General features: G+C 44.1%; 1 protein-coding gene across 4 annotated transcripts; it reads right to left on the bottom strand.

The window, feature by feature from the left end:
* Positions 1 to 303: 303 nt before the first annotated feature.
* Ankrd10 (ankyrin repeat domain 10) lies at positions 304 to 26,431 on the bottom strand. 4 transcript variants are annotated; one of them, XM_041673602.1, is made up of 6 exons: positions 26,082 to 26,431; positions 23,746 to 23,898; positions 20,151 to 20,242; positions 11,026 to 11,261; positions 4,552 to 4,647; positions 304 to 1,507 (listed from the first exon to the last, which is right to left on the bottom strand). In XM_041673602.1, exons 1-6 carry the CDS (start codon positions 26,280 to 26,282, stop codon positions 1,044 to 1,046), a joined length of 1,242 nt encoding a protein of 413 aa, XP_041529536.1. In that variant the 5' UTR covers positions 26,283 to 26,431; the 3' UTR covers positions 304 to 1,043. The 4 variants fall into 4 exon arrangements, with proteins under 4 accessions (XP_041529536.1, XP_041529539.1, XP_041529538.1 ...); XM_041673605.1 differs by lacking the exon at positions 26,082 to 26,431 and adding an exon at positions 25,864 to 25,957; XM_041673604.1 differs by lacking the exon at positions 26,082 to 26,431 and adding an exon at positions 24,399 to 24,564.

The raw sequence follows: 26,431 nt of genomic DNA, 5'->3' as shown, positions 1-26,431 counted from the left end.
CTTCTTCATGTAAGTCTAAGCTGTACAAGGATAACATGAATGGCAGTTTGCAGAACCCCACTGCAGGCATGCCAGGTGACTATTTTACTCTAATTATCTAACTAAATTGACACCCTTAAAAGGCTGAAGTTCACTGTAACCATGACAACTACAACCCATAAGTCCCCAAGGGCAGCAATACTGCAGACATACAACGTCTTCAAGAGGCTTCATAAGACAGGGCCACAGAATGAAGAGTGTGAGCAAACCCAACAGATACCTCCCGACCAACCCCACCGAGAAAGGACACTCCAGAGAAACAGATCAGCAGTGAGGTTTTTATTCAATTTATAAAGAACAGTTTAAAAAGAAAATGCTAGCACACTCTTCCATTGGTTCCTTCACCTCACGGCTTCTCTGCACCGACTGCTATTACAGAAACCAGAAGTCATTGCAGTATTCGCAGCCTAACTAGTGGCCTAAACAAAAGCTAATTTCTATAAAACCATAAGTTTAATGCAGCTTTAATAAGAGAAATCCAAAATTCTCTCAGTTAACTGGATATATATATATGGTATATATATTTAAGCAGAAAACCTCAAAAAACAGTAACAAAAAATAGGTCACCATAGTAAAATATTCTGACCTGACAGTTCCTACAAACAGTGACTTCCACTAAATATAAAGAGAACCATTATCTGTGGTAAAAAGTCTCGAGACCAAGTAGAAACATGGAAGAAGGGAGAGTACTGTGCCCTGACCACTGACGGCCTGTTCCTATGCTGTCGCGAGTGCTGCAGCAAGTGGTAAATGACTCGATGATGCCTGCGTGTCACCAGGCCCCTCATCACTAACCCACACCATCCACAAAGTGCTCCCCGCAGGAGGCACACACACCATCCCATGAGAGACATCTGTGCGCTGGGAAGCCCCCTGCGCAGAGCCGCACTCACTGGCAACTGCGTCAATGAATCCAAGTCCTTTCTCAGCTGCGGCACCAATGACACAGGCTGTGCCGCTTGTGCAGGCTAATACCGCAGTGTGGCTGAGGTTGGCGCCTGGGCTCAGGAGCCATGGTGCAGCTGCATAGTGCCCAGGACGGCACTGTCATAGCGCTGCTCTACCCGCACGCAGCTCGAGTGCTCGAGCATGCTGCTCAGCTCAGGGATGCTCTCAGCAGTGTCCCCAAACCCATGGTAGTGTCCATAGTGCAAGTTCTCTCCCACATCCCCCACCCAGGACGGCCTGCTGGCCACACAGCTACTAGGGCTCCCGTTCAGATGCAGAGACCCACACATCTCAGGGTTAACGCCCATGGTCTTTTCTGGCTCCTCAGTCCCATTAGCACAGACAGAACCCTGGTCACTGGAAAATGGCTGTCCATTGCTAACTCCATTAGGTCCTGTTAAGCACGGGTTACTCCTGCTCTCCATCCCATTGAGCTGGGTCGCGCAGGGGAAGTCCAAATGTTCATTGATGACACTTCCATTTGTCAATGTATTCAACACGGAGCTACAGTTTTTCATATCTGCATTAAGAAATATACCTGTCACCAAAACACAGACCAACGGGGAAGGAGAAACTAGCATATGTTCAACCCCTGCCACAATTCTAGAAAACTTGTTTGTGTACTGCTATTTTTTTCTTCTAAACAAACCAGTTCCTTTTCCAAGGTTATACAGGCAGAAGACACAACTACAGTATTTTGCCTATAAGATAGGAAAAGTATATGTACTTCAGTAGCCTTGGAGAGCAGAAATAAATCTATCACCAAAAGTAAACACAGAGCAGCAGATACCGATCTTCTAAACCCTTGAAGAACAGTTTAAGCCAACCCAGAAGGTACATCAGAACCCAGCAGAACACTCTCTACTTACGACACTGAACTTTTCTAGTCAAGGAGGGAAAAGGCAATGAAGTAGATACATTAAGGAAGCTGGAACTAGGGCACCACTGGGGGATGCTTCCCAGTCAGGGCAGCACAGACACATTAGTAAAAAGAATTGCTTCTGTCTCATCAATACCCATTATCGGCATACAGCCCGAGATGCCACTCAGTGCACTGGTGCAGCACAGAACGGTGGCCACCGCCAACTATCAACACCAGTAGCTCCTACGGTCCTGGGTCAAGAGCAGTTCCTAGGGTTCCTGCTGAGTCCAGCATCAAAGATGACTCTGAGAGCCAAACTCTCCTATCTGGTTATTTTCAGAAACCACTGATGCTGGGAAAAGTGTGAACAGTTTAGTCCGTGGATTTAAATGTCCACTGACAAGATGATGCTGTACAGAGAACATGTGGGCGCACAGGGCTAGAGCACAGAGAGTTAAACTCATGTTCACAGGAGTCCACACTCAGTAAAAAACGAGCTCTTGCTTGGTAATACTCAATTTTATCTCAGTGTTCTGGGCTGTTGAGACAGACAGACACTAAGTCTACTCAAGCTCAGTTCTAGTGGCTTGTGGAGGAGCACAGGGACGTTCCCTGTGCCCCACAGTTTGCATGTGTCCTGTCAAGGACTGTGGTTACTAAGCAAACAAAACATCAAGACAGGGCATCAACAGTTTTTCTTTTTGGATATTAGTAGTAATTATAACTTAGAAATTGCAACACATTCAGAGGATAATTTCCCCCTGAAATTTTAATTTTCTGTAAACAACTCAGTATTAGAGAATGCATATTTCAAGTACTTGGAATAAAACTTTAAAAAAAAAAAGAAGCACGATTTTCTCAAGGGGAAATTTTTTTTCCAAAAATAAAGTATAAATCATCTTTCCTGTACGCTAACTCATAAACAGGACGGAGAATTTCAAAGTTACTGATGCCCTACAGGCAGTGTCAGTGCCCAGCTGCAGTAAACCAGTTTCACTACTTACTGTCGCCTAGCCTCCTCTGCGGCAATGACTGACATCTCAAGGAGAAGCTGAGTCCACTCTACTCCCCCTCTCACACACTTGCTCAGCTGTGGACAGAAGCCACAAAGCACTGGGCCCAGGTAGCCAGGCCCAGCTGGGAAGACATCTCTGATATGCTCACAGGAGAAGCTCACCCTCCGCGAGTCTCAAATGAGGGGCATTAAAAATGCGTAGGCATCATTAAAACAGCTTTTCCTAAGTGTGGAGCTGCCTTAAGGAGAAATGCCTTCCTTCTGTGTAGCCCCCAGGGCAGTAGCTGCTGTCTCTACAGGCTTTCACTCAAGGAACTACAAGACTTTCTAGGGATTCCTAACCCGTTTCTTCAGTCAGACAGTACTGGGAAGCATCAGAAGACCCACATGGCCTTCTGACATCCAGGACCACCTGGCTTGAAGGAAAAGCTTGCCCACAAGCTTAGCACGGGCTGGCTGTTAACAGAAGCAGAGGAGAGTGGTTACTCCTGCCTGACCAGGGAGGAAGCGATGTCACCTTCATAAAGGACAGGCTCCGGCTTTTGTCAGTTTTTCTTTGTGAGGTAAAAACTACATCTGCTGACAGAAAACCTTATTTAAAATGTACTCTCTGAGCAACTGTTCACAGGTGAGTACACCACCCACGACTGCAGAGCAACTTAGGGGCACAGAAACATTTCCCGTGGGTTTGAAAACACACAGGTGACCTTTTATTCCCAGTAAAGAAAGGAACAGAAAGAAATTATAATAAAACCTTTTTTATAAAGAAAATCAGTTCGAGACCAGCCTGGTCTACAGAGCTAGTTCCAGGACAGGCTCCAAAGCCACAGAGAAACCCTGTCTCGAAAAACCAAAAAAAAAAAAAAAAAAAAAAAAAAAAAAAAAAAAAAAAAAAAAAAGAAAATCAGTATCTCTAAACAGACAGACATACTGAAATAGCATGGCGTTCTGTCATCTCCTAAAGAATGGGAGAAAAAGGCACATGCCAATAAATACATCATTTCAGAAACCCTAAAGCCTGGAAAACCCGAGATTCTCTGACTTTAAACTGTAAAATAAGAGTTAATTATTTTCATTGCTGAACATTTTAACACGTAGAACACTGTTGAAAATGGTCAGCCTTTTAACAGTCTTCAAAGGATTGGTAGACACCAAAACAACCAAGAGCGTGGGGCAACTATCCCAAACTTGTCACAAGTGGGTCACAAGCCAGTCACCACCCCCACAGTTCCCAGTGTTGACAGTGAGCTGTCCACCTGCTGCACTGCCATCAGAATATAAGCAACAGCACGTGCAAAGTCACCCAAAGGCCATGCCAGGAAGCCAGCTGCAGACCTCATGAGAACAAACAAGGCACATCATGTAAATGCTTCAAATCAGAATGGGATTGCACTCCCTCACTGCACTAGAATTCAATGAAATGCTTAATTCTTGCATCCATACAAGTGCCAAAAAATTAAATTATAATAGAACATTTTTTTTTCTTAAAAGACACTGGACAAGAAAGTGCAAAGTTTGAGAACTTAGAAATAGTAAGCATACTGATTCTTGCAACGACAAGGGGTCTGCATTGCTGAAACAGTATATATTTCTATTTCTTTGGGTCCAACAGAACCACTCTCCTGTTGTTTGGTGTCTTCGAGCACTGGGGTGTTGTTGCAGCTAACAGGAAACTGTCCACTCCCACCTGATACAGCAGTAAACTCTCTGTCAACATGCATTCTCTCAGCGTCGTCTTCAGCCTCGCCATTTGCTAGTGGCATGGTGTGATCCAGGCTGGGAACTGCACAGGAGACAGGCAAGTTTAGATTTCTGTGCCCCAAAGAAACCAAGGCCACACTTTCCATCCCCCTTATCTACACTGAAAAAGAAGCAAAGATCACTAGGGAAATATATTTGTCGAGACAGTCCTGGAATTCACTCTGCAGACCAGGCTGGCCTCGAACTCACAGAGATCCACCTGACTCTGCTTCCTGAGTGCTGGTATTAAAAGTGTGTGCCACCACTGTCTGGTGCTAGTGAACTTTTATACTGTTGTGAAAGTACTTTTTTTTTTTTTAATAATAAGTGTTTATGTATGCAATTTTAGCTCAAAATCATGAATTCCAGATTTTTGCTCATTTTTTAAATGGTAAAAGCTGTAATTCCCAGGTTGTTCTTTGGGTAAGAGTTGTATGACCTAGAGATAATTCTAAGTGTATCCCACCCCGCTCCGACAAAAAGTGGGTTTAATTAAATACTGAAGACAATTCTCAACATGAAGCATTCAAAACAATCTTGACATTAAAAAAAAGTCCCATAAACTAAAAAAAAGTATGGAAAGGGTGGCACTCAAGCAGAGGCTGTCCATGGGGACCCACTCCCAGCAATGTCCAGTCTGAGTCCCCAACACAAGGTGCATATTAGAAAGTCTGTGACGGGGGGCAGAAGGACAGACTGCCACTCTGTCTGCGGGTGGCAGTGCAGACACCATCGTTTCAGGAACACACTCTGTAGACACCTCTGTCCCAAACCTGACAATCTTCTCACTGCTTCTCTTTGACAAATGGCTTCTAACTGATAAGAATGGACTTCTTTTTTCTTTTAAAATCATGATAAAAATGGCTTTGAGAATTGCTGCTACATGCTGCTTCATTGACTTCTCTGTTATTTAAGCACAGAGTGAAATCGTGGTGCAGGTGTGTGGTCTGAGCACTAGAGAAACGAAGCAGTGGATCTCTCTGAGTCTGAGGCAAGGCACAGCAAGTTCCAGGCTAGCCAGGGCTAAAGAGTAGCCTGTCTCAAGAGAGCGGGGAGGGGAGGGAAAGCACTCGTCATCTGCAGGAGGTTTTATGTACTGGATATCACTAAACAAAATAAACTAGACACAAAAATACTGTCTTCTCTCACATGTAAATCTAGATTTCCACACACACTGCACATGCAGGTGCAAGGAGAAAGGACTATTTGGGGAAAGGACATTAGTAGGAAGGAAGAGTAGGGGGTGTCAAACATAAGCAAGGAATGATACATGTATGAAATATCATATTGGAGCATATTATTTTGTATGCTAACTACTTCAAAAGTCTTTTATTCACCATATGGCCCCAGCCACCTTAGGCAACAGAGTCTTTCTCAGCTGCCTCCCTCTGCGCTCTCACAACTGCATGGTCACGAGCCTCCTATGCTCATTTCTGTTGACATTTCTTCAATAAATACCTACAGTTATTTTTGGGCCAAAGGACAGAAATAAACAACGCAGGCTATGAAGTAGTTTTCAAAATAGAAGAAATAAACTTCATAGCTTTAACTAGCTCTCATTTTAGAGGCACGAGGGTCTTTCCAATTATTTATACCAACACTCCATTCCCCACCCCACCCAGATGCTAATGTGTAGACTGAAACCAAAGGTGCCAGAGACAAGAGGAGAACCCATCTGAATGAGCAGTGCAGGATGGACAGTCTGCACGAGTCAGACAAAGCAGTTTAAACAGGACTGTGGAAAGACAGCCATTAAGCTGTCCTTCTCACATAAAGCTCTTTTAAATTTCAAAGTCCCAAGTTAGCAGGAATTAGGTACCAACTGGCCAGTTACACCACAGCAACCACACCAGCTGTGATCCGGAGGGGTCAATAATGCAGCTGAGTAGGTAACAATGCACACACTGGGACCCTGAGGCCAGTGACCAGTGTTGGTCCCCATTCTGCTGTGTCTGCTCAGTCAAACCCAAGTACTCCTTAAACAGCCGCACCAGACGCTAGACACACTTAGGCCTCATGGAAAGTGGCAACTACAGATTACTGTTTTTGTGCAAGTTCACATCTCTGAAAAGTAGGTTTTTTTTTCTGACCTGAAGCATAGATGTGGGGTGCCTTCTATATTCTCAGCATTTGGAAGACTGAGACAGGAGGATCATAAGTTTGAGCCCAGCTGGACCACAGAGTGAAACTGTCACCAAAATAAAAACATCCAATAAATGTGAAGGACATTCTCTCTGTCCTCTGCCACAAAGCCTTACAAGTAGCCCTGACTGGCCTGCACCTCGCTCTGTAGACCAGGCTGGCCTAGAACTCATAAGATCTACTTACCTCTGTCTACCAAGAGGTGTGTGCTGCCACAAAGCCCACACACCAGCGAGAAAAAACAAAAACAGGAAAATAACTCCTTTCCAAATATTAAGAACCAAAGACCACTGATCTCAACACCACAGGAAGGTCTGGTGAGTGCCCCAGGGAAGCCCACTGAGGTGGATTTTCACACAGGGCTTTGTCACTGATCTAGCAGGTAGGGAGGGAGGGAAGTTTTTTCATCTTCTACAGCTTAGCATCTCATTTCCTGAGCTTCTGGGAAGATGCTCATAACAGGTGGCCCAGGATCATGGTAGACATGACTCTGACCAGGCAGACTCTCTGTGCCTGATGCACATGACAGGTGCAGAACTATCACTTTTTAAAAATGCATGTCATGAATCATGAAATTAAATATCACAGTATTCCTAAAAATACTGTGTTTGGACTCCATATGCTCCTGTCACACCTTGATGTTAATGGCGTTTCTGCCCCCAATCTGTCTCTGCTAAAGAAGCCATTTATGACACATCTGAGAAGGTGGCTTATGCGGATGTCTCGAGTGGCCCAATGGTTATTCTGCTTGCGTTTGGAAAGGATGCAAAAAGCACGACCCCCCCCCCCCCCACACACACAAGATTTCTGTGTAGCCCTGACTATCAGGAACTCACTCTGTAGCCCAGGCTGGCCTTTACTCAGAGATCCGCCTGCCTCTGCCTTCCGAGTGCTAGGATTAAAGGCGTGCCACCACTATTAACCAAGAAATCATTCTTAAAGCTGCGTAGCCAAGCTTCCTGTGCTCTAGTTACCCAAGAGAAATGCTCCCAAGACCTACACTGCTAAGTTACACACAACCAAAACAGCAGATGCCAATGCACACAGGCCTAAATCACCAAGGACTTTCAGACAATGAACCCACTAGGCTTGGGACAAAGCCAGGCTTGTAACACTTCCGGCACCCTAGAAAAAAGCTTTTAGCACTGGCCCACTAACCTCTGAGAGGTGGCAAAAGTATGTGCTGCCCAAGACTTCATGCCCTGCAGCCTTTAGTTTCAAGAACACTCATTATCAGGGAATGCTAAGCTAGAGGAAGGCCTGACTCTAACAAGAAGAGCAGGTGTAGAAATATTTGCATCTTGGTTTCTAGCAGCCAACTGTGTGCTCAAATGTCGTTATCACCTACGTACCTCTCAATCTGCCAACTAGCTCCTGCAACACAGTTCAAGGTCTAAACCAAGGCTCTTCTATAAAGCAGACTGTCTGTGCGGGCAGAGCTGGGATGACACAAGGCAGAGAGAGGCAAGGCACAGGGACTGCGGCAGAGCTCTGGAGAGACTGAGGAGGACTGAGGCTGTATTCGAAGAGTACAAAGGGGCCGTGTGTGAAACAGGCTGTCACAACTGTGGGAAAAACCAGACCAGAGTAGTGACAGGAAAACCACAGGTACCATGTGGTCCCCTGGCACAACCCCTGCACACACAAGAATGATACCTCCAGGGATCAGGATGACCACCTGTTTGGGAAAGTTAAGTTTTGACACCCTAAAAACTTAAAAACAGATAAGGGGCTGGAGAGATGGCTCAGCGGTTAGGAGCACTGGCTGCTTTTCCAGAGGACCCAGATTCAATCTCCAGCACCCACAAGGCAGCTCACAACCACTTGTAACTCTTACAGGGGATCCAACACCTTTACTCAGACATACATGCAGGCAAAAACCTATGTACACAAAATACAAATAAATAAATTATAAAATTATAGCAACTGCTGCAAAACTGAGAACATTGGGGACAGACATTACGAATTAAAAGAACCAAATGAACATCTTATTCCTGGGAGTTTTTGTGAATTTCATGTTTAAGGCAGCTGGCAAATTACCTATTATTTACCGGCCAGGAATATTGTTTTCCTTCAGGACCCGTCAAGGACGACTGACAAAAACCCCAAAATCCTATGCTACACTTACCCAGTAAACCCAGCGCCGACTACGGCCAGGGAATGCTGTTTCCCTCCCAGTGTTTTACGGATCAACATCACAGTCACAGGCAGACCTGAGAGGTGAATGCAGCCTATTTCTCAGGCATTGCTTTCCCAGTCCTTGCCCAGTCAGTCTGAAGTTCCAAAGAAAGCCAGCACTAAGCACGGCCAGAGCACCATGTTCTTCTGAAGATGAACCGAGGGCACCAACACAAACTCAGCTGACTTGGAGGCAGCAGGTGCAGGACCATCCTCCAGTTCACTGCTTACCACACTGCCTTGAGCAAACGGCTGAGAAACAGAAAACACAGACACACAACTCTTTCTTGCAAACCAGATACTGAGGAAGTCACCTGTTCTCGGAGAGAACCATGGCTTGGCTCCAACACCCACACTGAGGTTCACAACTGTACTTAAGCCCAGTTCCAGGGGATCCAATGCCTGCCCTCTTCTGACATCTGCAGACACCAGGCATACACACATAGCACACAGATATACACGCAGGCAAAACATTCCTGTGTAAAATAAATAAATCTAATTATTTTTGTTGGTTTTCTCGAGACGGGTTTCTCTGTGTAGTCCTGGCTGTCGTGGAACTCACTATGTATGCCAGGTTGGCCTCTAACTCATAGAGATCCAACTTCTGCCTGCCAAGTGATTGGAATAAAGGCGTGTCACCACCACCGATTTTGTTTGTTTTTTCGAAATTGGTGCGTGTCTCCTGGAACTAGAGGTAAAGACAGCACTGAGCTACCATGCAGATGCTGGGAATTGAACCCAGGTCCCCTTGAAGAGTAGTCAGCGCTCTTAAGCTTTGAGCCATCTCTCAATCTAAGTCTAGTTTTTAAAATTGAATCAGAGGGGCTGGAGAGATGGCTCAGTGGTTAAGAGCATTGCCTGCTCTTCCAAAGGTCCTGAGTTCAATTCCCAGCAACCACATGGTGGCTCACAACCATCTGTAAAGAGGTCTGGCACCCTCTTCTGGCCTTCAGGCATACAGACAGAATATTGTATACATAATAAATATTTTTTTTTAAAAATAAATAAATAAAATTGAATCAGAATTTAAAATCTAATAGCCACAACGAAAAGCAAATAACTATCTTTAAAGGATCTATCAATTATAACAGATAATGTACAATTTACACACTTGATTATTAAGATGAACACTCAGTAAACCAACGAGGTACTGCATGAAACAGAAAAGGTCTTTAAAAAAAATACATTAACAGCTGGGGGTGGTCCACAAAATGAGTTCCAGGACAGGCTTGAAAGCTATGCAGAGAAACCCTATCTCAAACAACAAAGAACCCAAAACATTAACAAATAAACTGGAACATTGTACAAGTAACTACCATACTTATCAACTAACCAACACCTTGCCAGTCTAAACCCATGTCCGGGTGTGCCACACTCAGCTTATATAGCACCTCTATGAAGCTGTAAGGCCCACAAATTACACAAATCCCAATTTGACTAAGCTATTAATGTGTATGTTCATATGTTTCTATCTACTAAAATCACAGTAACACAAAAACCTGCAGTGAAGAAATGTCAATGGCTGTGATACAGTAACAGAGACCATGCTGGACAGTGCTGAGCAGGAGAAAGACGATGCTGCTCACACCAAGTTCTGGGTACCACTAGGCAGCTAATGAATATCTGTCTGGTGTCCTGCTGCACAGGACAGGGTCATCCTCGGCAAGTCCTGTCTCTGCCTCCCAAGTGCTGGTGTGCGCCACTACAGTCAGCCATTGACAATTCTTAAGAAGCTCAGAAACAATGCAGAAATTAACAACAAAATCAGGCTCGATGGCAGATTTCTTTACCGGTGATACTGTAAACAAATACAAATGAAGACATGCCCCCCTAGCTCACAGAGGAAGTATAAGGACACTCAGAAGCCACAGGTCCCATTCATTCACACTTGAGCTACCCGTAAGCCACTTCCACACCTCCCTTCTGGTAAGCAGCCCCTCTTCACAGTGCAGCACAGGACAGACAGGTCTCCACGCCCCCACATACAACTCTCTCAGTGCTTAGTGTCTGGCAGAAGGTGCCTCTAAAAACTGCTTTTAGCCATGAAGAAGGGACTTGTCAGGCAGGGCCCTTGCTCTTTCCCACTCCCACATGGTCTCACCTCCGGTTCTAGCTTTCTTTACTCCCAAAGATTCTGAGTCTTCCAAGCATCTCTTTCGATTTGTTCCCAGGCCAATGTGATTGGGAAGTATGTTCTCGTGAGCTCCATTCAAGGTGCCATTATGACAGAAACGGCTCATCTGATGGTTGTGGAGGCTCAAGAGAAACTGGGTGCACTCTTGGAAACCCTGGGTTTGTGCAATGTCTGCTGCCGTCAGGCCACTGGCATTTCTCAGGCTGTACAACACAAAAACAATGAATTACACCCCGCAGCACTTGACCCTGGTGTCTGCTCCTGCCAAACTGACTAAACTATCTGAAGGCAACAACAGATCTACAGCAAATCTTCATTAAGAGAGCAGTTAATCAGCCTGGTCTGTAACTAACTTTTCCTACACATATTTGATTCAGGAGACAGTAAAAACAAAAAAAATCAATATACTAAACTTAAAAGGTATCTTCCTATTTGACTTCTTAAAGTTGTGTTTTATGTTAGTCTGAAGAATCTAAATTTATTCTAACTTCAGACTTCATCTGAAACAGATTCTGAATTACCTGCACCTAATTTTAAAAGCCCATCCTTTAGCTTGAGTAAAATTATAACAAACATGTACTGACAACATTGTCCATGGCATTCTTATCGAGTGGCTCCCTGAACACGCAAAGTCACAGCGTAGCAACAAGCCAGATTTGTGGCTGATATGTGACACTCTAAGTGGAAGTTCAGAAGGTATCCTGGCAAAGTGACCTGCCATAGACCCAACACCTCAGACAAGTTCAGAAGGTATCCTGGCAAAGTGACCTGCCATAGACCCCACACCTCAGACAAGTTCAGAAGGTATCCTGGCAAAGTGACCTGCCATAGACCCAACACCTCAGACAAGTTCACAAGTATTCTGACAAAGTGACCTGCCATAGACCCCACACCTCAGACAAGTTCACAAGTATTCTGACAAAGTGACCTGCCACAGGCCCTACCACCTCGGACAAGGTGAGTTATGTTTTGATAGACTTGTCCTCTGTAGGAAAATTTGCAGAAGCACATCATGTTGGAAACCTATGACGTTTGGGGTAACTAGTTCCTTGAACAACCCTGCAGTAGCACCACGGAGCTCATTCCCTAGGCTCAGTCCTACTCACTACTGTCGCCTGGGGATAACACTAAAAAAAAATGTCATGGAAGAAAGAAAGAAATACTGGCAGAATTTAAGCCAGAGTCAAACAGGAAAGAAACAGCGTAATCTGTCAACAGGAGAAACCAGTGAGAGCCGAGGACAGTGCTGCCGAGAGCAGAGCTGCAGGGAAGCAGCTGCTGGCTTCAGGCTCGGCAGCTGGCACCGGGTACAGCAGTGGTGGGGGAGCTTCCATACCTACTCAGCCAGCTATCCTCCACGCCCAACCAAACCTGATAAAATGAAGGCCTCAGTTGACGGTTACTGTCAAGGAAACAAACAGAAAAACTTAAAACTGAAGCACCAAACTACAGGCTCAGGGAAAAATAACGTTCTTAGTTTACAAGGATAAAACACAGCCTCGTATTCCATCACATGCACAAGGCTTAGGCTGCAAAGTGTTTTGGACACGCATTAGACTTATTTAAAAAAAATAAAAAGAGGAAATGTAATACCTATCTGAAGACAGACTCAAGTCCAGTTTGTGCATGTGATGCCATGCCTGCAGTCTGTTGTATGTGTAGTGCTGCGGTGTGTGTATGGGAGGGCTAGAGATGGACTTCAATCTTTCTCCATCTTGTGTGTGGCGACAGGGTCTCCCACTGAACCTGAGTTCACTGATGTGGCTATACTGGCAGGCCGGAGAACTCTTGGAATCTGCCTGTCTCCTCAATACCTGGGGATCCAAAATCAGCTCCCGATGCTTGTATAACAAGCTCTCTACTGACTGAGTTATCTTACCAGTCCTCAAGTCCAGTTGAATGAGATACAAAGAGGCAAGACCTGAGAATTCCAGGAATCAGTAGCATTTTCTTAAAAATAAAAAGTAATTATATACAGGACCAGTAAGAAGACTTTAGCACAATGAATTCTGATGTAGAGTCTTTATAGCATCTTACTGATACATGAATTAAAAAAAAAGATTTAATACATGGCCAAAAGAAAGCCCACCTATCATTAAAACATGACAAACACAGATATTAAGTGCCCCACATAGTCACATGACTTACATTTCTTATAAACGTGTGGAGTTTATCAGATAGCAGAGTAAGGATGGTCTAGACAGGTCCACTTGTCAAGAAACAAACTGAAAAATTCAAACTCCCTCAGAATTTGAAGACAAGAGCAACGCTATAAACAAAATTTCTAACAAACACTTTTATTGTTACATTTGCATGTGTATATAATACACAGGCACTATGATCTATATATGGAGATCAGAAGACAACTTGTTAAAGACTATTGTCTTCTACCATACGGGGTCTGGGAACTAAACTCACTGTCTCACTCGCCCACAAATGGTCATTTCTATGGATAAGCATGGTCTTGTTCACCAAAATGAAAAAATGCAGAAATGGGAAGCCAACATCAATAACAGGGTAAGTAAATGCACTAGGAAATCTGCACCATTAATCACAGTAGGCTTAACAGCTTGCCCCCATCAGCCAGGCAGCCACTAACACTGGTGCTTTCCTCTACCACCAGAGCCAACCAACTTCTAGATGTTTACAGGGTCCAACTTTCAAATGTAAGAGAAAATCTCAGAAAATGAGAGCCAAGCCATCCTGTGCAGCAGCAGTAGAGTCAAACGTCAACCTGAGCCTTGCTACAATTTTGAAGGACCAGAAGTAAATAAGAATGGGAAAAAGTTCTAAAAAGTGAACGGGACACATGACTATGTCTACACATCTGTGCTACACAATGCCTGCAGAGACAATCTGAGACACATGCAACTTCACATATAATGCCCACTATTTCTCATTTTGATTCCTGTTAAAATTATAGCTCACGGGCCAGGAACAGAGCTGCTGACAAGCATCAGGCTGCTCCCTCAAACCAACCAGGATCCCCAGAGTCCTCCTCATTGTTTTACACACTACTGGATTCACTATATAGTCAAACAAAAAGAAACTTTCTACTAACTGCCAAATCTATCACAAAATATTGGATACCAAGACAACTATCAGATCAAGCAATCCTGTCTCAATATCTGCTACGCCTCACGGCGGAATCCATAAGTGGGACTCTGCAGAACAAGTACTGCTTTCTAGGTCTTCCAACTACTTTTACAAACTTAATTTCAATTCATTAGAGGCTAAAAATTATGTGGGCTTGCACATCAATTAGGATAGCACTAAGTTATATCCCCTCAAAACATGGGTTTTATTTTTGTAGTGTTGGGGATCAAATCCTGGAGTGCACACACGGTAAGCATTCTACCATTGATCTATACCCTTAGTCATCAAAATAGTAATTTTTAATAAAAAAAAAAGCTTGGGTCTTTAAATTCTGTTTTCACACACTGTTTAGTTTACATTTCAACTTTAGTGTTTTGACAGGCAAGACAGCAATCTTTGTCAGACTATACCAAGTTAACTGTACCTTTGGCCTCTATGTAGCGTTCCCAGTTTAAGGAGGTAATCTCAGCCTTCCTTGCCCTAGTTTTCTAAATCCCATGGGAGGTGGGCACACAAATGAATGAATGACACAATTCACTTACGATTTCTATGTCCACTCTACTTTGGGTCACGTGCTTGTTAACAGCGTGCCCTTTCAGCCTGATTCACCAGCATTCACCACAGGACTACCTGTGTCCTGCCGACAGACTCTAACGAAGTACCAATAAAGATATATTACTTGGGAGAAATGGCTAAAACTGTTTTTTAAGAATGATCCTTAGGCCTTATCCACTCTCTCTGGTCCTAACACCCCCCCACACACAAAAGTACTAAAATGGGGAGTCTATTAAACTCTAGTCTTGTTGAAGCTCTGAAATGGACTTGAGGAGGAGGCTGGCAGAACTCTACCTGCTGCCCCTGCCTGTCAATCCCAGCTGAGGGCTCCTACTGCTGGGCAAGCTCTTAACTACTGAGCTGCACTCCCAGACGTCTGGCTCATCTTCGAGAATCTGAAAACGAGCACGAGAGAGCAATCCCAGCTACAAAGGAAACATTTTGCCAAAGTGGCAAAAATGAATCAAACTGTCACCAAACACAATTTCCTGTAAGAATATTTTGAATGGAGCATTCAATTTTAATTTGCTCAAGAATTCCTCCCAAGGAACTGATTGCCACTGAGGCCAGCTGCCCCTTTGATTTTCCACTTACAGTGTCACAATACCAGAGTAGAGAAGCAGTTCCAATGACTGTTTTTTCTTTATTAACATAATAATCACAGGAGATACATGCTATCATTTTCACAACTCAAGGGGTCACATCACCTTTGTGATATTCTTTATGCTAATGCCATGTGACAACAAAAATTAACCACAATTTTATATAAATAATATTTCTGTTAAAATTCTGATCTGAATTTAGCTATTGTTAGTTTACAAATAAAAGGGTAGATATCATAAATTAGGGTAAGCAAAGCATGCAAATCTAAAGAATCTATATCTGAATTCCTAGATTAGCATTAAAACCAATCACCGCAACAAATACCTCAACAGTATGCTTGTGTGCAGAAGGGAAGCCATACTGAACATTCAATGCCACAACCGTAAGGTTTCGGAGAAGCACCTGTGGCAGTTTCAGCAGTTTCTATGTGAATGCTCCCCCTTTCTAGGATTACTTGAAAAAACCAAGTCAATTCGAATTATGTAGCTGTAAAACATTGACATGTGTAGTTTTTACAGATTCAGAATCTTCTGCGTGACTTAAAACGGGCATGGTTCATACACAGGAAACGTCAATCATAAGGGATTCACATTTGCAGGCAACACTGGATTAAAAATACATACACACATGAGGTGCAGGGCAGTCACAGGGCTAAGCCACTGGGGCGTGACCACTTTCACTGCTTTAGCGCTGTCTTTAAAGAGTTACCTCTAGGAACTTCAGTGTGAAGCCAATTTATGTCAATATTTCAACAAATGTTTAACAGTATGGACTAAAAACCATCAACTCACGATTCTGGTTACTTTAAAATTTGGTATGCTGTATCGCAAATACATTAGTAACTATTCCTAGATGGAAATAAGCAAATAAATGCAATCATTAAAAAAAGATAAAAAAAATGAAAACATTTACTAAATGTCTATTCATACAGACAAAACATTAGCAAACATGTTATTGCAGTAAAAGAAATACAGGTGTATTTTTAACCCTTTGGTATCCAAACACATAATCAATCATGAAGACTTTCATAAATGCACTCTTCAGTTAACAATAGGAAGAAACTATTTTTTTAAAGTTTCTACCTGAATAAGTTTGGTGCCAAGTTTTCATTTCAAGTTCAACATTATTGAGGATGATTAGCACTGCAAGTGAACCACAATTACTGTTTGCATACGTTAAAACACCTAGCATGTTCCACCATGACGTAGCAGAGAGGAAAAATTGGTATTTTAAACTGTTGGTTTGTTTTTAAAACACCATTTAATATAAAAGTAACAATTAAAGAAACAGTGAAATCTATGTCATTTAAGTTACTAATAATTCTAAGTAAGTCTTTCAGCTCTGGAGCCTTGTCATATACTGACTGCACCTGCCTGTGGGCAGACCTGCACAGCCACCTCCATCCTGCAGTAGGGACAATGAGAAAAGAGGCAAGCATACGAGGATGGAAGAACTCTTCAGTCACGGTGAGTCTGAGACATCTCCTAGCAGGACTGATGCTCTGAAGGACAAATATGTTGAGATGAATTAACCATCAACTTCAGAAGTGAATGGCTAAGACAGTATGCTTACATTTTGCCCATAAAAAAGTTACAAGAGAACTGATATACTACTCTACATACGTTTGTGATGTTTGTCCTGGTGATGACCCTGTCTCTATCTAGGCAGGGTCCAGCTGAAGCCCATACACCTGCTTCAGAGACTACAAAAGCCTAGCAGATCCACAAAGCCTGCAACTGTGGCTGCCTCCTGTCACTTTGGACTGCTGCTGTCAGAGACAACTGACACAAGGTGAAGGAGCCGGCCTATCTTAGTCCAATGCTGCGTCTTCAGCCGTCTCCTGGACAGTAAGGCTGCTCTTGGGCTAACACGGTAATTATTTCTAATAATCTGGTTGACATAAAATATACAACTTTTTACTGAAGCCATATTCTATAGAGGGGCAGACTGGTATCATCCCTACCTTTCAGATCATGTGAGACTGATTCAGAAATTCAACAGAGTTCAACATGCTTAGATACAGCTCGAGGTCCTTTAAGGTACACAAACATTTAGTGTGCTCACAGAACTGGAATTTGAGTCTCTGTATTTGGACTTTTAGGGGTGAACAACGGCAATTACTGATGACTGCCACATAAGCCAGCAGCAGAAGCTTATGTGGAAAAGATAACTTGGCACCAAAACTCAAGATTTAAATTAAGAGAAGAAAACAAAAGTCCATCAGCATACTCACGTGTGGTGCTAGAAAATTTAATACGATGCACAGCTGCTGAAAAGGGTTATCTTACAGCTGCAACCTACATTAACAAGTCAGCCACAACAAACCACTACCACAGACACAGTTACCCTCAACATCTATCTACCTGATGATCAGAAAAGCACAACTTTAGTCTTTGGCCACTGCAATGTAGCAGATATATAAAAAGCAGAGTAGGAATTAAGAGCAAAACCATTAATTTAAAAATAGCAGTATGAGGCAGCTTTTAACCTATTCACAGGAAAAGGAAAGTTTTTAATCTCTTAAATATTATAGATTATAAAATAAATTAACAATCTGACCCATTCTGAAATGGAAGATATATTAAGTAATTTTAAATAAGGAAACTAATGCTAAACCTTTGGTCTTAGGGGGAAAAAAAGACCTATTCTGTGCTGGGACTATTATGTGGCCATGTAAAGCAGCATTGTAAGGGAACACAGATCTAGGCGCTGCTATTTGGGGGACTCAAACTGCTTATATAGACAGACTAAACAGATACATTATAAAAGTGTGCAGAATAGACACCAAGAAGCAGTTTTCAATTTAGCTTACTAGCAAAACCGACATATTCATTAGATAATAAACTGAATAACCACACACATAATAGCAATAAATTTATTCTACTTTATTCTAACTCTAAGCCAAAGACTTCTGATTTTAAGAATTGCTTTTGCCTAGATAGTTCAAGGTAAATGTTCCTTCCAAAAAAATGTGAAAGCTCAGTCCAGGGCAGTCACCATACTGCAGGGTCTCGAGGGGGTGGCTCCTGTACTGAGATGGGGGACAGACTGACACTCGAGGCCATGCTCAGCCACACCTGGTAGAAAAGAGACACTTGAGGGTCCTGTAACCAAGGACAGAATTGTAAATAAAAGATACTCATATTTTAAGATACCTACTTAAAAGAAAGAAAGAAAAAAAAAGGACATACTGACAGATATTTACTGGCTCAAAGGATTAAGCTATCCATTAAAATTAAAATCTTTGCAATAAAATGTTCAGGACCAATTAAAGCATAATTTAGAAAAAAAAGCTATTTAAAAAACCCAACTTTAATTGCCCATTATTTCCATAAATGATAATTAAGTAATTTAATCAATTTAAAATCAAAGCTTGCTATTAAAGGTGTAAGTTTTTAATATAAGTACAGTGGATAAAATTGATTCTATAACTTTAAAGCAACTGAGAATCATCTTAAATGTTTTAAGATTATATAATATATATCTACATTATCAAGTTGTTTTTTTACCTTACCTTCCATCACAACTAAATGGTCACAAGGGTCCTTAAAATATAGCAGTTAATATATGCCATTTTTTTTGTTTGTTTTTGAGACAGGGTCTCACAATGTAACTCAGGTGGGCCTCAAAGGTCCACTCATTCTGTCTCAGCCTCCTGGGTGCTTGGATTTTCTGCCATGTGCTGCTACGCTTAGGCAACACAGGCTGTGTTTATAACATTAAACCACCAAGCCCAAACTAATGGCAAAACTAGCCAATAAAGAAGGAAACGGAAGCTAAGACAATGATTAGGGTGAGCTCTGGACACAGACATGCCTACATGAGCTAACATACATGGTTTTGTTACTTAGGATCTAAGTTCAGAATTTACTTGTAATACAGAGTTAGAACAATGAAATGGAAACCAAAGGGTTAAACTAAATTGTCTGGGTCTCATCACATCCAAGAGTCTCAATTTCCACATTTCCTGTTAAAATAAAGTGGCTTCTAATTAACTTTTAAATGAATTACTCATTAAGTTACAGTAGAATTTAACAGCTGGTACTCTCAGTTATCTTGGTTATTGCAGCTCTCTATAGCTTATACTCAACGTTTTAAGGGTGAAAAACCGCATCCATTTGTTAATGCTGTGAACTGCAGAAGAAAATTTTTACAATGTAAAAAAAGTTAAACAAATGAATATAATACCTAAATGATGCATAATGCTATGGCTAGCTAATGATTTGCATACAAGATCACATTTCTGAACTAACACACTCACACGTTAGCACTGTTCTAGTGGGTGGCAGACTACAGCTCATGTAAATAGCACTAAAATAAGAACATTCTAAACTAACCCTCAGCATCAGATTCCAAGCAAGTTAAGCCTCTATGTATGGAGCTCCAGTTTACTAGAAGCTGTAAATCATGAGGTCCAAGGAGGCTTTAAACGAGGCCTCACACTGCTAAGGAAACCCAGACTTGGAAACAGTCTTCAAGACTGTGAGCCAGAGGGACCTGCAAAAACCTGACTCTAATCCAGGCCTCCCCGTGTGAAATTATAGCCTGGCAGACAGTGTGAGGAAGACCTGCCATAGTGACATGACGCCTTAGTGGCAAAGTCTCTAATGGACCGACTGCTCTTTTCATCCACTCTGCTGCCTTCCTCTGGCTATGGAGAGAAGCCTAGATCTGCTAGTCGTCAGCTAGCACAGCCTTTCTCACTAACCCCCATCAAACTATATTGCTAACTCTAGAAACAAAGACCTTGTTTTAAGGCTTTTGCTGCTCTAAATGCTATTTCTGTACAGAACACCTCGAGCAGTCTCTAGGTGAGAGGAATAATTGAAGACACTTACTCAGTACGAGCCCCGTTCCCTACCAGGGCAGTGATGCACTCCAGGCTACCAGAGCGGGCCGCCTTGTGAACGGGAGTTTCCCCCTCACAGTCCTGAAACACAGAATGCACATGCTCAGATTTACCACAGCTGTTGGCAGTGACACCTAGGTATTGAGTACAGAGCCTCCCTTATCTTTGACAAAAGGTAACCCGAGCACAATCTGAAATGGAGAAGGCAGTCACCTGTGAGAGGACACGGAAAACCAGGCTGCAGGGCAGGCTTGCTCCACCAGTTACCTGCAGGGTATGGAGGAAGACCTGGGAGATGTCCCACATGGATGGTGTAGGCCAGTAATGCTGATTTACCCATCATTTTATCCTGAAGCTTGGTACAAATGTGTTGTATACAAACTCAAAATAACTATCTTATGACAAATAAGAACAAATTCACATTAAAATAGCTACCCAGGTCAAGAAAAACTTACAAGGTAATATAAAGTCCAACCTCCTGTTATTCCTCTATTGCTGCTGTAGAGCCAACACCAGTAAGACACGAGAGCCTGCTTGAACTCCCTATCCTGATTGGAACTGTATTTTAGAAAAGATGATCTCAAGCCAGAGGATGGGGTAATGGGCAGGGAAAGCTTTGTAGTGCTAACAGAATTTGGCTTGGCAAAGACACTGGAGGCACCAAAAGGAAACAGATGGAGTGAGCACCCAGGGAAGCCACTCAGGAGTAAAACAGTCATTAAAAACAAACAAACAAAAACCAGGGAAATCCCTCCAGGCTGTGAGAACACGAGCAGCAAGCAAGAGGAGGATCTCAGACACCCAGTGCTGTCTAGGAAGCCCTGAGGGAGAGCTCTGCCAGTACTTGAATGGATCCCACTTCAAGGTTCCCGGGAGCAGCAGCTGGCAGTACCTGCACATCACATAATTAAGGGATAAAGAAAAAAGGCAGGAGCACAACTGTACAGTGTGGGGCCCTGGGAAAAGGCCATTCATAAATTTAGCAAACACAGTGCTCCGCACAGGGAAGAGTGTTCACTTATTTAAACATTGACTTTATAAAGTGCTACAAGGGTCTAATCAGGAAAAAGTTGGGCTTGTTTTTGAAGAAAGAGAAACAGCAAGTCACGTGACTAATCATGAACTACTGATGAACCCAGATATTTAAGCAAACTACTTTCACTTTTTTCCTTTGTGGGAGACAGGTTCTCTCAACTGTGTAGCCCTGGCTGTCTTGGAACCTGATACACAGACCCAACTCCCTGTCTCTCTAACACTAGGATTAAAGGCATGTGCTACCACGTCCATCCAAACTACCCTTCTGAAGAGTAGAAGAGACAAAAGCTACACAAAAATTGCCCAGGTTGAAGGTTCTATCTGTAAAGCGCCCACTGTACAAGCAAGAGGAACTGAGTTTGGGCCCCAGTTCCCATATGGAAGCCAGGCAAGGCGGTGTGCGTCTGTAACCCTGGAAATGGGAACCACAGAAGTCTCTTAAGCTCGTTGGCCAGCTAGACTAGCCAAACTGATGAGCTTTAGGTTCAATGAGAAACAATCTTAAAAAAGACTGAGTGATTGTGGTAAACATTCAACACTGACCTCCAGCCCCCATATACACACACACATTCACACACCTGCACACACCCACACGAGCACATAGAGCATATACCAACACTACACACAGAGACACACATACTCTGCAGGAAAGCTAACAGGCTTAGAAGAGGTTTTGTGAAATACGTTCAAAAGGAAAAAAAAACTTACAGTTAATTTTGGAACAAGAGAAAAAATTTCTCAAAAAGATGGAGGAATATTAACAGTGGTCAGAGAACAGGCAGGACTACCCAGCCCTGGCTTTGTGACTTCCTCCCTGAAGGAGAAAACTCTTCAAACACGGCTCAGGCCTCTATTTACATTTCAAAAGTGCCCCAGCAAAGCAGCAACAGCAAGCAAGACTAAAAAGACTTGCCTTGGGAAGTCAGGCTTTTGGTGCTCTCTGAAGGCACCCCAGAGAATAGCGGGGACATCAGAGGCACACCTGTGAGCCTGTACTCTCACTATCTGCTAAAAACAACGAACTAAAATGAAATGCTAGCTGAGAGGAGCATCTCTCTTTTAAAAGGCACACATACACAAAAAGGTACCAATTTCTTTATACCTCTCTAAATTACATACTTTGTTAACTACCTAAAGTTAACACATAGGGAATTCTAGACTTAAATTTCATATTAACAGCGAATATGAAATATTTCCATCCACGGAATTATTATCCATATTTTATTGGTGGAGTTGGAACCACAGTCTAATAAGTAAGTGACCTGTTCAAAGCCAGACAGCCCAAAAGCAGATCCTAGACTCAAACCCACAGTGCCCATTCTGCGGAGACCAGGAGGCAACAGTATGGACAGCAGGCAGATGGACAGACATGCCTCTGCCCTTTAAAGTGAGGGTGCAAAGGAGGAAATTCATGTAAGAGAAGAGAGCATGTAAGGATCTAAAGCTGTCTCTACTCATGTCTCAATGACAAAAAGCTGCACAACACACCCTGCACCCCTCTCCTACTGTCTTCGTTCCGACCCAGGACCAAAAACACTTGCCATTTCATGTGGGCAGCTAACTTATCTCAGGAAGGAACCACACTGCTTTACAGCTGTTATAACCAAGGCCAAAACCTCAGCAAAGAGAAAAGGAGGAGGAATTGAAGATCCTTTGCACACAGGATGCTGATGGGATAAGAAAACACATAAGGGACGGGAAAGTTGGCACATCAGTTAAGAGCATGACTGCTTACCCAGAGGACCCGAGTTCCATTCCCAGCACCCGTATCAGGTGGCTTACAACCACGGCTAAGTCTAGCTCTGAGAGGAGCCAACACTGGTCTCAGCAAACAGGTGCACATACCCACATAATTCTTTCTTAAAAAAGAAAAGCACATGGAAAATGAAAAGGCGCATAACATAGCTACCAGAGCTGCCAGTATGTAATCCACCCTTTGAGCTGGGCTCTCTACTCCATTTCAAACCATCTAACTGGATGTTTCTCTACTATAGGTTAATAATGTAAACATACTTAAAACACATCATAAAAATTCTGGCTCATATATCCTCTCGTCTGCACCCTTAAATACCAGTTTCTCAGCCACTCATGCTTCCCACTAAGTAAATGACATTTAAAGTGATGTTTCTACACCTATCACCCCCCCCCCCAACTCGTCCCTGGAGGGTAAACCCACTTTGAAGCCAATAAAAGCCATCCTTTTGGTAGTTTGGATGTGTTTCTGCTGTATCTATGAAGTTAAGACAGCAGTGAGTGGGTGCCAGGAAATCCGGGCTGTGGGCCAAAAGCCTCCTATTATCAGCTGTGACCTTGGGCAGATCATCGGACCAGATCTGGGTGAGTCACATAACAGGTAAAAGCACTCTACAAACTGGGTGCATGCCTCAGAAGGAAAGGGCATATTATCCACAAGTAACTGAAGGAACAAATTCCAGTTCGCCTCAGGTAAAGACATCAATCTGTAATTAAGGCCTTGAATTAAAACAGTATCCTGTGAGTAACTGTAGCTGGAAAAGTCAAAAAAGGCAGTGTCAATCAGGTCTTCTTACCGGTTTGTTGATGTCGGCCCCGGCTTGAATGAGCCAGACCAGACACTGAGGATGTCCTCCAAAAGCAGCGATGTGGGCTGGGGTCTGGGCATAGCGGGTGGTGGAGACATTCAGTGAGGCGCCTGCTCTTACCAACTGGATTAAGCACTCCAACTTTAAACAGGCGGGAGGACAAAAACAGGACGTGTCAGTATAGCAACTAAGAGGACACACTCTAAATTCCATAACGGTCACCAGTGGTGGCATTTTTGTCACCATTATTTTTCCTTCTGACAATACGTTAATCTCTTCCCAACACTATGCAAAAATTTTAAGACATTTAAGCTAAGAGTGAATTATTCTAAAACTTCTATCAAGACTTTCACACAGGATAAAAATGTTACTAATTGGCAGGCCACAAAAAATGTTTAAGTATAGTAAACTCTTTACAGTCAGACTTTTCCGTATGGTGCACAAACAACCATTCTACACTGAATGCCCCCCAAAGCTGATTCCCCATCACCTTCTCAGTCTTTAAAAAAAGTCACACCACAGCTGAGCTCACCCAGCAGGTGACTAACTGAAAGACTAGCAAGCAGAGACAAGACACAGTTATAACTGGTTATGACTCCAGCAAGTGCCTGCCATGTGGTCAGGAAATTTTTGGGACCTACTTGTTCTCCAGTTTTGGACTGCTTGTTTCTCCTCAACTGACCACAGGGCCGTGAAGAAGCTGTGCCTGGTAGCAAGCAATACCAAGAGCAAACAGGACCCTGGGTCTCCTTCTCTGTCACTGTAAGCAATTTAAGCTTGTCTTTTTTTTTTTTTTTTTCTTTTTTGGTTTTTCGAGACAGGGTTTCTCTGTAGCTTTGAAGCCTGTCCTGGAACTAGCTGTAGACCAGGATGGCCTTGAACTCAGAGACCCGCCTGCCTCTGCCTTCCCAGTGCTACGATTAAAGCACATGCTAGTAAGCTTGTCCTTATAAAGGACAGATCACTTCAATAAACACTCTGAGCTTTATTGATTGGCAGGCTACAAAGTTTGCACAGCAGGCAGTGAACAGATTTAAACACAACAGTGTTTGACAGAGGTGGAAAGTAATGCCTGGTGAAGAGGTCCTTTAATTTCCCAAGGGAAAAATAAAAGTACAAACCAGTGGTAAGATAAATAGGTGTCAAATGAAAAGCTTTTAATTAACGTTTAACACGGAGAGAGTTCCCAGGACTTGAACTTGTTAGCTAGGCCATGTTCCACCGCGGAAACTGGGTTTGGAATTCTGGAAAGTACTTTCAAATGGGTCATTTTGTAAAAGCAAGGTATAATTAGCCTTAATAATGGCCAGTCTTCCGGGAATAAATAACCCTCATAAACGACTGGGTAACTTCAGCATCATTGGTACATCCTAAGGAAAACATACTGGAAACCTTCAGAAAGGGAGACAACAGGCTGGGGAAGGAGGCTAGGCCTCTGCGATCTCAAGAGCTTTCCTTTCTAGTTAGAACGGGTTTCCAAGATGGTTCCACATCGTGAGACTATCGAGGTTTGTAAGACGCCTCAGCTACCATACTGGTCTCTACAGCCAAGTCTACACCTCGTCCTCGGTGGAAGTGAAAAATGTCTTTCAGTTTTTATTTTACACTGGGGTAAGGGGGTAGACCGGGAAGTCGGCCGCTTGGGCCGGTAACTATGGAGACGCCCAGCCGGTGGATTCCCAGCGACCACCAGCACCGAGGCTCGCCAGGACTGTAAGCCATCCTTCCCAGGCCAGGAGGGCGGCCCCGGTCGGGATCCCGCCTGCGGTCCCATCAGGTGCAGACCTGACACCCAACGACTACGAGGAGGGCAGCGCCCATCCCTTCCAGCTTTAAAGGCGCTCTGCCCCCGGGGATTTCCATTACACGGGCCCGCGCCGCTTTCCGTTCCCTCCTCCTGAGCGGGAACCGTCTACACCGTCGCCCGAAGACGGGGCGGACTCGGCGCCAACCGCCCACAACTGCGGCCTACATCACCCCCTCTCTGAGCGGTGCACATGCGCCCTGGGCCCTCCGGGGCGCCAGGTTAGGCCCACCCCGCTTCCTTTCCGCCCTCCCAGCACTCCCCGCGCCCCCCGAGGTCCCCGGTCGCGCGCGGCGCCGCACATGCGCCGTGGACCCCCTCGAGGCGCCGGTCGGGCCGGCGAAGATTCCGCGCCCCCACCCGCTGAGTCGCGGACCGCGTTCTGCCGCACATGCGCCCTGGAACCCTGGGGGGGGGGGGAGGAAGGAGCTTTTGCCGCGCTCTCCAGGCACGGTTGGGTGCACGCTGACCCTCAAGGAAAACCACGCGGAAAATGGCGCCTTAAAGTGCCCGCGCCCACCTTTCCGAAGTGCGCGGCCCAGTGTACCGGCGTCCAGCCGTAGAAGGAGTCCTCGGCGGCCAGGTGAGCGCGAGGCGTGTGCGGCAGCAGCGAGCAGAGTGCGACCAGGTCCCCGTCGCGGCAGGCGCGGTGCAGCGGGAAGCGGAGCGACAGCAGCTCCTCGCTGGAGAAGCCTGCCTCCACGCCCGCGCCCGCCGACATGATGGGTCGCTGGCAAGCGCGCCCGCGCGCGCGACTCGGACCGGCGAGAGGAACGTTTGGGCCGAAGGCCTGTGAGTCCGCCACTACCCAAGCACAAAGGACAGGCGAGCGGCGGCCGCGTCCCACCCGCTGCCGAGCGCGGCGAGCAC

This window comes from Microtus oregoni, unplaced genomic scaffold, assembly GCF_018167655.1.
Source record: "Microtus oregoni isolate MIOR12 unplaced genomic scaffold, Mior012 000024F_ref0000369, whole genome shotgun sequence".
NCBI classification, from domain to species: Eukaryota; Metazoa; Chordata; class Mammalia; order Rodentia; family Cricetidae; genus Microtus; species Microtus oregoni.
Note: the sequence above shows the minus strand (reverse complement) of the source record. Positions and strands in the feature narration are given on the sequence as shown.

What these genes read in the sequence shown, in the direction of transcription:
- Ankrd10 (XM_041673602.1), bottom strand. Translation starts at nt 26,282, where the DNA reads ATGTCGGCGGGCGCGGGCGTGGAGGCAGGCTTCTCCAGCGAGGAGCTG. An exon ending in GGGCCGACATCAACAAACCG is followed by an intron (nt 20,243 to 23,745) that starts GTAAGAAGACCT and finishes TCTGTGTTTCAG; the next exon opens with GACTGTGAGGGGGAAACTCC. An exon ending in AGAGTTTACTGCTGTATCAG is followed by an intron (nt 1,508 to 4,551) that starts GTGGGAGTGGAC and finishes TTCTTAATGCAG; the next exon opens with ATATGAAAAACTGTAGCTCC.